The sequence below is a fragment of the Ruditapes philippinarum genome, unplaced genomic scaffold (assembly GCF_026571515.1).
Source record: "Ruditapes philippinarum isolate M1 unplaced genomic scaffold, ASM2657151v2 ctg10891_1_1_1_1, whole genome shotgun sequence".
Classification (NCBI taxonomy): domain Eukaryota; kingdom Metazoa; phylum Mollusca; class Bivalvia; order Venerida; family Veneridae; genus Ruditapes; species Ruditapes philippinarum.
The window spans coordinates 72445-85865 of record NW_026865558.1 but is presented as its reverse complement, the minus strand read 5'-3'; the positions used below and the strand labels follow the sequence as shown (position 1 = coordinate 85865).

The 13421-nt window shown below is 32.9% G+C and overlaps 1 protein-coding gene and 1 long non-coding RNA gene across 2 annotated transcripts; both read left to right on the top strand.

Moving 5' to 3' along the window:
* The first annotated feature begins 364 nt into the window (after nt 1-364).
* Nucleotides 365-8343, top strand: LOC132729541 (phospholipid scramblase 2-like). Its single transcript, XM_060715319.1, has 8 exons — nt 365-533; nt 1653-1751; nt 2287-2427; nt 3091-3168; nt 3578-3654; nt 5047-5177; nt 6315-6429; nt 8305-8343. The coding sequence occupies exons 1-8, from the start codon at nt 518-520 to the stop codon at nt 8341-8343; spliced, it is 696 nt and encodes a 231-aa protein (XP_060571302.1). The 5' UTR covers nt 365-517.
* Nucleotides 8344-8838: 495 nt separating this feature from the next.
* Nucleotides 8839-11124, top strand: LOC132729542 (uncharacterized). The gene is made up of 3 exons (XR_009625635.1): nt 8839-8952; nt 9622-9680; nt 10671-11124. It is a non-coding gene; the product is annotated as an uncharacterized LOC132729542 (long non-coding RNA).
* Nucleotides 11125-13421: the final 2297 nt, after the last annotated feature.

The window sequence follows — 13421 nt, the reverse complement described above, 5'->3', positions numbered from 1 at the left end:
TGGCTCCAAGACAGTAAAGAAGATCAGTTAAAGTTACTAAAATGTTTTTAAGTACCTCAGCGCACCTGTTAACGTTTCCTCATTATTACCAATTTCCCTCGCTCCAAATTTATTATGTGGCTATGAACATCCTCTGTCAAGGTCTTAGCTGTACTTCTGTTACCACGGTTGGTGTTCATGGATGGAGTATAAGTATGTTTCTTTTAGTTTTAGCGACCTTAGGGTTGAACTTTTCACAGGATCCCCAACATCCACAAACTGAACGGAACTGTCACAATCATCGTAAAATAAACAGTTTTATTTTAACTGTAATCTTATTTATTAATACCCAGGTAGATTTAAGAAGTAAAAAGAGTAGCATTGTCTTTTACTTACAGTGCAATATATCAAGAGAAAATGTTCATATGTATTGACATGTAGTATACTTCATTTCGAACTATTGTGTTTTAACTTAATTAATTTTTGTTTCCATAGACGCTGATATATCATACATAAATCACTCACAAGGAAAACAACCATGAAGTCAAACCGAGGTTAGTTATTCATACTTGTCTAACAATATCTGATTGTATCTCCAGAAAATGGGCAGCAAGTTCATAGTAATGGCAAAGCCGTCATTTGCGTAATATAATATACTAACCAAATCCATAACCTACCTGTAGTAATTAGTAAATTTTATATATTTCTGCCATCACCGGTGTCGGTAATACGGTATGAATAGGCATGACCAAGTATAAAATAAAGCCAGACTGCACATCAATACTTTCTGACAAGCCACTCCATTAAATTAGATTAATTTTGAAAACCCTTTAACTACGAATGAACTTAAACAATCACAAAGCAGACTGTTTTTATAATCAAAACAATATTTCATCTACATTTATTTTAATCACCTTTTATTTATATTATGGACACGCTCAAACACACTTGTATAGATTTAATCAGAGTTATTCTAAAATAGTTAAATTCGTTTCAACTGTGAAATCCGATTACCACATTATTGCTGTCGTATGTATACGTACGTATACGATGTCATATTAATCAGATAGCATTACAATCACTACGACGTGTCGTTATAGATCACAGGGTTCATTGGCGCGCTCTAGATAGTACGTAAATGTACCGCAGTAATGATTTATAGGTTTTCAAAATCTGACTTTCATTAAAAGAAGTACTTAATTACTTGCCTTATATCCGAACGGAATCACTGCATACGACTTCATTGCAGAGGTAGATAACTGGTCTAGTATGCATTTCCATTCACAAATGAAATCTCAATGCTTGCCTGATATTTAAACGGGTATTTCATTCCATATTTATATTAATGAAAAGCGTGCTAAAATTATTGAAAATGTCTTCAACAAACACGAACAGTGCAACAGTGCAAAAATGGTAATGTAAATGAATAGAATATCTTAAAGCAAAGTATCCTCGTAGGACTAACCCAATTTTTTCATTTCCCGATGAATTACGCGAATTATAAAGTGACCATGTCGTGGTGTTTATTCGTCATCCGATATTTAAATGCCACGATCATGACACCGTATATTTCCCCTCCTGCATTTTAAAAGATTTTTACGCAGGAAATGTAGTGAAATGTTTAAATGATTTAACACATACAGTTATTAAAATGATATGATTCTGTTTTAAAGTCGCTCCTGCCAAGCAAGTCGTGACCGCCCAACCTGGCCGGAAAGCCGTGAATACACAACAATATGCAGGGCAATCCGGACAACAAGCTATGTATAGAGGTATGTTTGTGATATAAAGTGAGAAATGACTGTAAAATGAAAACTTATGTTGCATACTCCAATAATTCATTACATATGCACACTTCTAAATAATTAAACTGATTAAGAACCAAAAAGCAGATTTATAAGATAATATACCATGCAGGCATTTAATGTTGTTTAAAATAATTCTCCCAGTTAAGATACTTCTGAGTGTTATGATTAATATATGAATATTTGAACCTTCAGGCTCTTGTTTCCCTGGTGATGTTTTTTTCAAGACGATATCATACAATGGCACGTGATAATCTATCAAGTAAAATATTGGATAACCAACCTATTGTACATAATATTAAACCCTTTACTACATACCTCTTATTTATATTTGTCTGTACATGGCACGGTACAAATATGTGTCTTTTGATATCTACATATCCTTTTATTGTATGTGTCTTTTGATATCAACAGATTCTTTAATTATATGTGTCTTTTGATATCTACAGATCCTTTTATTTACAACTTCTATTAACGTTACATTAAACGCTAATATTTGTAGGTATTACGGCCAATGCTCAGTCTCCCAAGGCGGTAAGGATGCCAAAACCAGCAACAGGAGCACCAAATTGTCCCCCGGGACTAGCATATCTAGCCGGGATAGACCAAATTCTCATCAAACAAAGAATTGAACTTATAGAATGTAAATATACAATTCTTATACAAATAACTTGGGCAAAAGAGAAATAAGTTTTACTAGTCATGATTGTAAGAAAAACCTGTGGTAACATTTGTGGTCTTTGAAAACAGCTTCACTATTATTCAATATCACCTGTTAAAATTCCTTTGTTAAAATTTATACGTAGTTTAATCAAAGTCAATTAAAACAAAATGAATTTTTGAACCGAAATTTTTATGAAAATTGACTATTTTTAAATTCTAATAGTTTAATGAAGCCCCGTCTTTATCTTATTCCTTGATTTTCCCCTAAAGGCTTATATTGATAAAGGCAACTAATGATAATACGTAGATTGATCACTGATCACGATACCCAACCCTCAATATTGTATCAGCTTGACCCTGGCGTCCTGTTGATGGCGCATTAGAATATCTGTGCTACAACAACACCACATACTGAATGTGATTGCACATTAATGCAATAAATTGAAAGCACGATAGATAAATTGGGGGCAGTCTTGGCTCGTTGGTACACGCCAAGACGATAAATTGATATTTTTAATTTCCAACAGTAAAGATTTAAGTTGTATATGTATATTGTTTCATGACCTTTACAGTGTCTGTGTAACCATAATATCTATCTATATATTGATATTTACATTTATCGTTAATTCATTTACAATTTCAGTGATATCGAACTTTGAAGGGTTGAATAGTTATAGACTTCTTAATTCTGTGGGCCAACAAATTTATTTTGCGGCAGAGGGTTAGTAAAATATTTGCATTATGGGATTAAATAAATCACACTTTAAATAGTTTTATTCGAGCTGAGTGGTCAAGGGCAATAACTTCAAACCACTCACCTCTCATCGCTGTATGTTCGAGTCCTGACAGGGATTATTTTATGTGAGGAAGCTATTCAGCTAGCTTACGGAATGTCAGTGGTTCTATTCAGGTGCATGTTTGTACCGAAGATATTGCACAAAAGGGGGGAATATCATGCACCATCAGCTCAAACCCAAGCATCAACTGTAATTAAGCATTTTATTCAAACTTTTTTACAGCCTTCTATAAGATTTAACCTTCAAATATGACGTAACATTAATTAATTCGGAGAAAACAACTTCACTAGTAAATAACAGTTATTTCGTATTTAAGTTTCCTTTTACTTTTAGAGTCAGAGGACTGTATGAGACAGTGTTGTCGACAAAACAGATCATTTACTATGCATATAACCGACAACTTGGACCACGTAAGTGACTTATGTTGTATATTGTGTTTCCCGGAGATAAACGAATGAACCACAGTTATTTCATCAATTTTAGGGCATTGTAGTTTCCTTAATGCTCCCTCCTTGCTATCAACGGCCGAACCTATTGGGTTTTACTCACTAGACCGTGAATAAATCAATTATTTTCTGTTCTCAAATACTTCTACTAAACAACAACAACAGCAACAATCATTATAGGTTTAGGTCGTTGCATTTGACAGAATTATAACACTTCAAGAACAATCATTTCTCTAGTCTATTGCTAAAAACATCTGCTGGAAAAAGGGCTGTCTCGAATTTCGGCGCAGTCATGATAAAATCAACTGAAAATATCTGAAACTAAGTAAAGACTGTAAAAATAAAACAGAACATAAAGAGGGTGGTTGGGACGGGAATATGTATGCTTTCAATAAACTATGTATTGTTCAAAACGAATATAATTTCATACCCCTTAAACGATGCCCTTAATTGGTCAATACAAACAATTATATCAAAGCGTATAGTCCAGTAATAAGTGTGTGTAAATAAATTCTGCTAGTGATTCATTTGGAGAAAAAAATATTTTAAAGGGAAACCTGATGATTCATTAATTATAGAATTACTATCTGAATGCAATTGTTGTATAGCTTTGAAGATCTTTATTATAGACAATTAATCTTACCATCTGTTGAGGTAGGATTTATTATTAATTTTATCATTAACCATTAGATAAAATTTCGAACGCTGCAACGATTTGTATTTTGGAATCTAAATAGATTTGGTCTTCAGTTCAAATTTTAAATATACGTCAACGATTCCTTGAAGCATTCCGGTAAACACTCGTAATATATCGGTCTTCTCCGTAAAAAAGACTTACTGAAATCACCCGTGGTAATCCGATTGCTCTAACATTTAAGGCAAGAAGCTGCTTAGTTACAAAATTGATGGATATTGCAGAATTTACAGACAACCAAATTATTTATAGAAAGTACTTTGAAATCGCTTAAAAATAATTCAACATCTGGCAAATTGCTGCTGTATAATTTATTGACAAGGCTGACCTAGGTCATGATGATACAAAACGAGCAGTCCGGCTTATTTTAAATACAAGTTATTGATTGTTTTGAAAGTGGATTCGAAAGTTAAGGGATTTCAATATCTAAATACTAGTAAAATAATTGAGATACAAGCAATAAAGAACATTGTCAAATTGCAAGTAGGTGAAGATTTGCCTGGCCCTAATTTGCTGTCAAAGACAGGATAACGGCTAAAAAGGGATTTCTTATGTAGGCAAATGTATTTCTATTATGTGAAGTTATTTCAATTACGAGAGTTGATTTTGATGATAAGCCTTTCATATCTTAATCACAACATAAAATCAAACATTCGTTTTAGGAGGTTATCAGGCTACAGCGCGAGTTCCGGTGTTGGCAAGAATCGAACTGGTGTGCCTTCTCAGACAGTTGTGCCCACAAAATTGCCGTCGAGGCTCCCGTGGGCACTGTCATCGGTTACGTGCAGCAAAGGTTAGATTTCGCCTTTATCAAAATTTTGTTACTGTTATGTCAAAATATGATTTATTCATCAGTTAACTTTATTTGTTTCCTACTTGATAGTTTTGTTAAGTAATATTTAATTTAATGATAATGATAATGGTAATGCAATATGTAGGGTCTTATTATACTGATTAAGAATTAGTTAAAACTTAATATAAAATGGAAGACCAGCATTAAGTGCATACTGACATGAAATAAGTTTTGAGTTATAAAAAAAAAATTAAAAAATAGGAGATTTTTTTTTTAGTGTACAAAATTTTATGAAGTATTTTAGGATTCATGCTGTTATGATTAAATGTACTAAGCTTATACAACCATGAAGTTTCTTTTAAATTAATTATCTTTACCAGTTATTCTTCACTTTATCTATTGACATGAATGAAAAAATCTTTTTAAAGTAATAAAGTTAATGACATCTTGACAGATATATGAAATACCACTTTTATAAGAAATTCTTTAGGTATAGTTGCATTTGAAAAAATATTATATTCATCAAAAATACTACAGTAAGTACAAAGAGATTGACAACATTAAGATAATGTTCCAATCATGGAAGATTTAACATTTAAATAAGAATGAACTCGGCTTTATTGTGAATTTCTTGGTCTCTTATAAGCAACATTTGGTTTGTATTTGAATAATTTACATGAACAATTCCTTTTATTCACATTTTAAGATAAAACAAGATCATTTTGTTTTGCCTTATTTTAATCATCATAATGTGTTTTCCTCCTGGCCGAGTATTTAAGTTTGCAGACTTATTATCACACGGCCCTCACTGCTGTTGGTTCAAATACCGTCAGTAACATTTGATTGTTTCATGTGAAGAAACTCTAGCTTATGGAAGGTCGGGTTTCTTAAGGGGGTAGGGTGGGCGGTTGGGGCAATATTTTAAGATGCTTCCGTGTTTTTTTCTCTATTTTAGCTGGAAAGTCACCATATGACTTTGACAAAACAAAATTACTAAACTTTAATTACATATAATACATTTATTTAAACACTGTAAATCATGACGGGAATAATCTAATTTCTGTTTTCTTGATGTTGTTTTGCTGGTCAATTTAAAATAACCAATCTTAAAATATTTATCTGGCTTATTATTTTCAGACAAAGTTTCAAGACTCCGAAGTATAAGATAATGGACGCAGACGAAAAGGACATTTTCTTCATAGAAGGTCCATGTTGCGTCTGCGAATGCTGCCGTGATGAAGTCAATTTTAAAGTAAGAAGTTCATTTATAGTCCATATAAAGAACAAAAAAACATGCAATCAACTTTAAGTCGTTTTAAAGAATTAAGATGAAAACTTAAGTAAGCATTTTATACTACATGTACGAGGATTGATTCAAAAACTTGGCTCGATGTACATCCGGTAGTCAGAGAACCAAACTTATGGTTTTACTTTCAATAAAATCGCCATCTACATCAATGCACTCTACCAACCTGTGCTCCAACTTGTTTAACTATTCAAAATAGACTCTCTATTTTGGTCCTCAAAGAATTCATTGACCGCCTCCATGACACCTTCATTGCTTCCAAAACGTCTACCACGAAGCTCGGTTTTCAGTTTTTGAAACAGGTAGAAGTCAGAGGGTCCAAGTCCGGATAATATGGGAGGAGGTGGGTGGTGAGAGAAGAATTTCAAAGCCACAGTCAATTGAAGCAGTCATCGCAACTTGGGATGTGTAAGCTAGTACATTTTCGTGCAGGAGCAGAACGCCTTGAGTTAGTTTGCCCCTCCTTTTACGCGAGATTTTTTGACGTAGACGTCAAAATTCGTCTGTATAGTATGCACCGTTTATGGTACGACCTTACTCAAGATAGTCAATCATTATCCCCTGACTATCCCAAAAAATTGAAGCCATCATCTTCCCTGCTGATCTCACCCTCTTGAATTACTTCGGAGGGGATGAGCCAGGACACTTCCACTGCATGCCGTTTTTTGATTTCTTGATCGAAGTGATGGACCCATGTTTCATCCTGAGTTACGATCCGGTAGATAAGATCAGGTTCATCCTCGTAGCGAGACAAAAGATATCTTTAAATGTCAAGCCTGGACGGTTTAATGTCGTCAGTTAACTGTCTGGCGACCCATCTAGCGGAAACCTTATACTCACTTCCCTAGCAATGCTTCGCCGATCTTGTCTTCTGTCGCACGTGACCAGAGCGTGCACAGCTTAGGCAGTTTCATCGTTGGTGGCCTCTTTTGACCGCCCAGGCCGCTCCTCATCTCCAGTGCTCTCCCTGCTCCTCTTAAATTCAGCAGCCTATTTTGTCACAGAGTTTCAGGAAGGGGATTCCTTCCAAAGTTTATCCATGAAGTTTTCATGGATTTCCTTGGGGGACATTCTTGTCTTACATAGGTACTTAATGACGGCTCTGATTTCAACTTTCTCAATTTGGTCTAAATAACACACACCTCTACTGATCAAAGTGTGTTTTATGTTACTAAATCTGTGTAAACCCGCGTGTAACTCGGTCAGAAATCTTCAATTAGATATTGGTATCGACGTGTTCGTGTTGTGGCTAAAAGTATATCGCAACTAGAACTTTTTGATTATACTTTGTATATACCTAGTATTTCCTACATTTTATTTCATTGATAAATTGTCGATTCGTTTATGTGCTCTTTAATAATTATTTTTGTTTTCCTATTTTCACTGGTGATGTCCGATGTTTGCTTATAAGTGTTTACTGGTTCCCATTAGTTCTTTGACTCACTTATTCCTTTATTTACCGTACCTTTTACTTGTTTATTCCTTAAATTGACCTTTATTTCCTATATTTTCTAATCCCTTTAATTGCCTTTTTATTTTATTTGGCCTTATTATCTTTATTTGTTTATTCCTTTATTTGCCCTCTATTTTCTTTATGTGCCCATTCCCTATTCACAGTTAATTTTCTTTATTTACCCTTTATTTCATTTAAGTTTTGTTTCTATATTAGCTCTATATTTCCCTGTTTTATTAATTTCTCCTCCGTAATTTCTTGCAATTTTTAACAGCTTTTTGACCTTTATTAATTTCTCTCTTTCGGTTGATGTATGCACGTCCTTAATTTGTCTGTTATTTTCTCTAACTTTTTTGATCTGTTTGAAGTCAGTAGCTATAGATAATTTGTTACGAACCGTTTATTGAATTTAAAATCGCACGTTTTAATGTTATATATTTTGTTAGTAAGAAACAATGCGGACAATTTAAAGACGTAATGTAAACCTGGCGATTTTAAAGCTGCATGTCAAACTTGAGAAAAATGTACTTAGATTTAAGAAATAGTAAAAAGATACAAGATACAAGTAATTTTAATAGATTTTACAGTATTTGCATTTATCACAAGATTTCTACTGCGTAAGCATGATTGTCTAATACAGTAAGTGCTATTCTTGCATATTTTGACCTCATTTTTGTAATTTAAGTTGATTGTAGGTGCCATTTGCAATGTGTTAATTACTTTCTTTATTCACTATTGCAATATTTTTCTTTACAATACTTTTAAAAAATTTCCTGAAAATCAGCATGTTTAAGGAAACGTTTTCACAACAGTCAGATTTCTCATTCCATAATGGTTACATACCGTTCAGTTTTGGTTGGTCGATGCCAATTCAGTAAACATTCTTAATTTTGCAACTGACCTGTTTTAGATTTACTCCGCAACCGATGGTGAAACAGAAATTGGGAAAATTCAGAAGCAATGGACCAATCTTCTTCAAGAAATGTTCACGTCGGCAGATAATTTTTGTGTAACGTGTAAGTACAAAATATGTAACACTTTTTCTGCTGGCATTTTGATATAGTTACAAATTTATCGAAACGTTTTTGAAATTTCTGCCTTACTTCGAAAACAGAATTTTGGATAATAAACGAAGCGCTTTGAATTGTTTGTTATATACTTTAGAGCTTTGACCTCCAAATGACCAGGGATTAATTTATTATTCTTTTCCGATCTACAATTTACCCCCGAGAATATTTTGACAGTAATGACTTTATCTGTGTTGGGATAATGGTCACGACGTCTGAGACAATTTACTCCGTTGTTTTGCCTTCACGTTTATGTCTCAAAGCATCAGATAAACAGAATGATGATAACAAAATGTTTAATAAAATATGTCTTAGAACCGATTTACCATTTGAAAAAATGATCTAATAGCTAAGGTATATGCGCATAGCCATTAGCTAATTGATCTTGACAAAAAAATAAAGATGCTTTCTTATTTCTTTACCTAATTCAGTACATGTATTTTTATTCCCTTTCACATGCGACCCCATCCTTATTTCACTAATAATTAAACACATGTATTGCTTCTTATTTAACATGGTATTGGTGCAGGAATTGTAAATGTTATAACATATTTTTGACTGTTTGTAACGGCATTTATGAACTAAATCTACTATTCCTTCCTTGTGATATCTTTGCAGTTCCCATGGAATTAGATGTCAAAATGAAAGCCGTGATCATTGGCGCAACAATTCTTATTGTAAGTTACCAAAGTTGATGTTTCAGCTGTTGTTGTTATGTGACTATCTTTGCTACTGTTAAATATATTACTTATGCCATTAAATTATTGTCACCGTTTTCTCTATCATTGCTGTTGCTGAAACATTTGGAGCGATCATTCTTGTTTTAATTATTGCTGTTAATTTCTTTGAATTGTTGTGTTTCTTTCTTTGAATTGTTAATATCATCTTGTTTCTATCGTTGATGTTTGAAATGTAATAACTACCGTCGCTATCACTGCTAATGTCATCATAATGCTAATTGCTGTTGTTATAAATCAATGCTGTCACGATCGATGCTGTTGCTATCCATGCCTTTGCTACCGTTGCTGTCGCTAAAATTGACGTTGCAATCATTGTTCACATTCTTCCAGCGGTGTTATTGCTATCATTGCTGTTGCTGTCATAGTACACTAGCATGGTTGTTATGGTTAATTTTTCTAATGTTTATACAGAATTTATTTATTTTAGTTTGATTGTGTAGGCAACTATACGTTAATAGAATTCGTTCCTGAAACTAACACGTACTGAGCAATGAGTATAAATTTTCTAGCTGAAGCAAACTACGGCTTGCCCCGAACAAGATTACTAGTCCGACACGTTTACCACTTGGTCAGGCCACAACATGTTACCTATGTTGTAATTTTACATTGCTATGTTGCTATTATTTATTTGTTTTCACTGGAAACTATTTAAATCAAATTTCATTGTCAGTGGCATTAACGTAATTCTTGCCGTTTTTTCTTCAAATTCGGTTGATCATATTTAAATATCATAATAACCAGGCAGGTTTATTGTATAGAAAATAATTGTAGTACATAATTTCTGTTTGAATCATCATCATCATCAATTAATCATCATCATCATAATCATCAACAACACTCTATCAACATGATCATCACTAGCATTATCAATATTATCATCATCATCATCATCATCATCCGTATTTATATATTATAATTCATTTTCAGGACTTTATGTACTTTGAAGGACATGCAAACAGAAATCGCCACTACTACTAATCGTGCAAGAGCACAGGACAGAGTAGAACAGCACAGAACAGCACTACTCATTACTACACATGGCAGAAAGAAAAGAAAACGTAAACCTGCACCTAATCATAGAAGACACAGCACTACAACTTATTATACAAGGATATCAATACAACAAATAATCATACACGAACATGTCAGAAGACATCCGCAAATCAAACAATCATACATGAACGCAGACAGAAGACATCAGCAAAACAAATAATGAGCGCTAAAACAAAAACAAAAAAAAACAAACAAAAAAACAACTACAAATAATCATACAAGTGCCCAGAACGAATACGCTCTAAATAATCATATAAATTACAAAAAAGAAGTCAATAACATTACTTCTTGTAACACTACCATAGATCATACTATTTTATAATATTAATCAAATTGCTCAACCCTTGTTAACTTTCAATACTTATAATAATAATTATTATTTCCTACTCCTAAGTTACGTATAAAATAGAAACAGGTATTGTGATATAAACATGTTTGGTTCAGTCATTTTGCAAAAGCTTCATTTTATATACCATTGTTATTGTATTACATTATGTATAATAAATTTGGTTTAACTATTTTTTTGTATATTAAATTCGATTTTTGTTTGTTTAATTCCTGACTTGATCTTTTTTACTGTTTTGAAATAAATCAAATTCATTGTTCTTCAGTAAATCATGTTTTCCCCCACTTTTTTAAGTGGCCTTCAGATTTTTCTGAATATTTAATATGTAATCCTTAGATAAATCGTTCAAAATAAATGTCAAATCAAATGAAAAAAGATGGAACATTAAGATTACCGATAATATATTTTTCAGAGATGAACGTCATTTTCGCGCTATAAATAGCACTCTTGACGCTGTTTGAGTAAGGTTTACAGTGTTATGACTCACTTTTCAAAGATTTACGTAGTTTGAAACTACACAAAATTTCTTTTCTGAAGAAAATAAAAGCTGAGGGCGCTTTAATGGTCTTGAAGACACGATGTATCTCAATACCTGATAGGAAACTTTTTAGTTCCTGCATTCCGCTGTGTCATATTCAGTCTATGGAGATATTGTGAGCAAAAGAGGTTTTCTGCCTTTCTTTCTTATTTATTTGTTCAATTACTTTTATTATTATTATTATTATTATTATTATTATTATTATTATTATTATTATTACTACTATTATTTAACAAACCGGCACAATCACTGTTGGTCAATTTCATTGGGTGACAAATAAAGCTGGACACTAATATTTATTATTGCATTATTCATTTATCTGATAAAGATACCCAACCTAGTGCTCGAAGAAGACGTTCTATAGATACCTTTCAAGTAAGGTATGTGACTATACGCGCTGCTCATGATTATATTACACTATGACTGTTCCAAACAGTAAAGGTGTATTCAAGGATTGGTCGCATACACGATCAATAAATTTGATTTAATGTACATGTTTTTGGTTTAAGTTTAAATGTCCATGCTTGTGTTGAGCAGCAGATGTTATTTCATTATTGATGAGTTCATGTCATTTTCCATCTTATGTATGCAATTCCCTTTTCATGTCCGTCACATCCAGTGCTTGCAGCACTTTGATTTCCTTACGTGATAACAACGATTTATTATTGACAGCTACGGCATTTAATTATAATGATTGTACCAATATTCCAATCGGATGTATTATATTACTAATTACAATAAATTTCATTTTTATTTCCCTATTTTCAAATGAGAAAAAAACATGATTTCACTAACTGTTTCTTGATTCGATACCTGCAAAATTTATCAATATTGAAACTAGGCATAATTTTGTCTCTAGTGATTAGGCTATACTTGAAAGGATAAAATTTTAACGATACAAGTCACTGATTGTTTGTTATTTTTCATCGATTTTACTAATCAAAGCATAAGCAAACCTTCAAATAACACGCATTGTTAATGTGGATACTCAAATTAGGTCTGGTACTAAGTTCAGCTGAGTGTTAGTTTCGTCTCTTGTCATTGAAATCATTATTAAAATTTTATTAAAGGTTACTAGAACCATGAAGTGGCGCAACTAATTAAAGACGATTTGTTTCGAGCTAATTGTTTTACTTGAGCACTATTTAAATCGGAATTAGTGTCTTGTCAACGCCAGTTGTTATATTTATGTTCATTTATACGCAGTCATTTCAAATGTATTTCTTCTAGTCCGCTTTAAATATGGCTTTTCGTCAATTCAATAGGGATTTTATTGCTGCATTATTAGATTCGACAGCTTGCACTTCATTAGAGCTTCCTCTGTTAGGTGTTTAATGACATTTATTTTTACACATATAAGGTCTTCTTACATTTACATTGTACACATCATTCTGTTGATAAAACAACTTTTTTATATTTGGTTTATACAGAATTTATTTTAGTTCGATTGTGTAGGAAGCTATAAGCTTATAGACACACTTTCGAATCCGTTCCTGGAACCAACCAGTACTGAGCAATGAGTGTAAAGTTTCTTGCTCAAGGAAACAACGACTTGCCCCTGACGGGGTTTGAACCCATGCGGCTAGCGATCATTAGATTACTAGTCCGACACGTTTACCACTCGGCCATGCCGCCACTTCCTTTTTTATATTTATATGTGTACGTTCAAATTAACTGATAATTCATTTAAAAAAAACAAGGCACCTGGAATGCAGGCCTATATTCCTAGCATATACAGTCG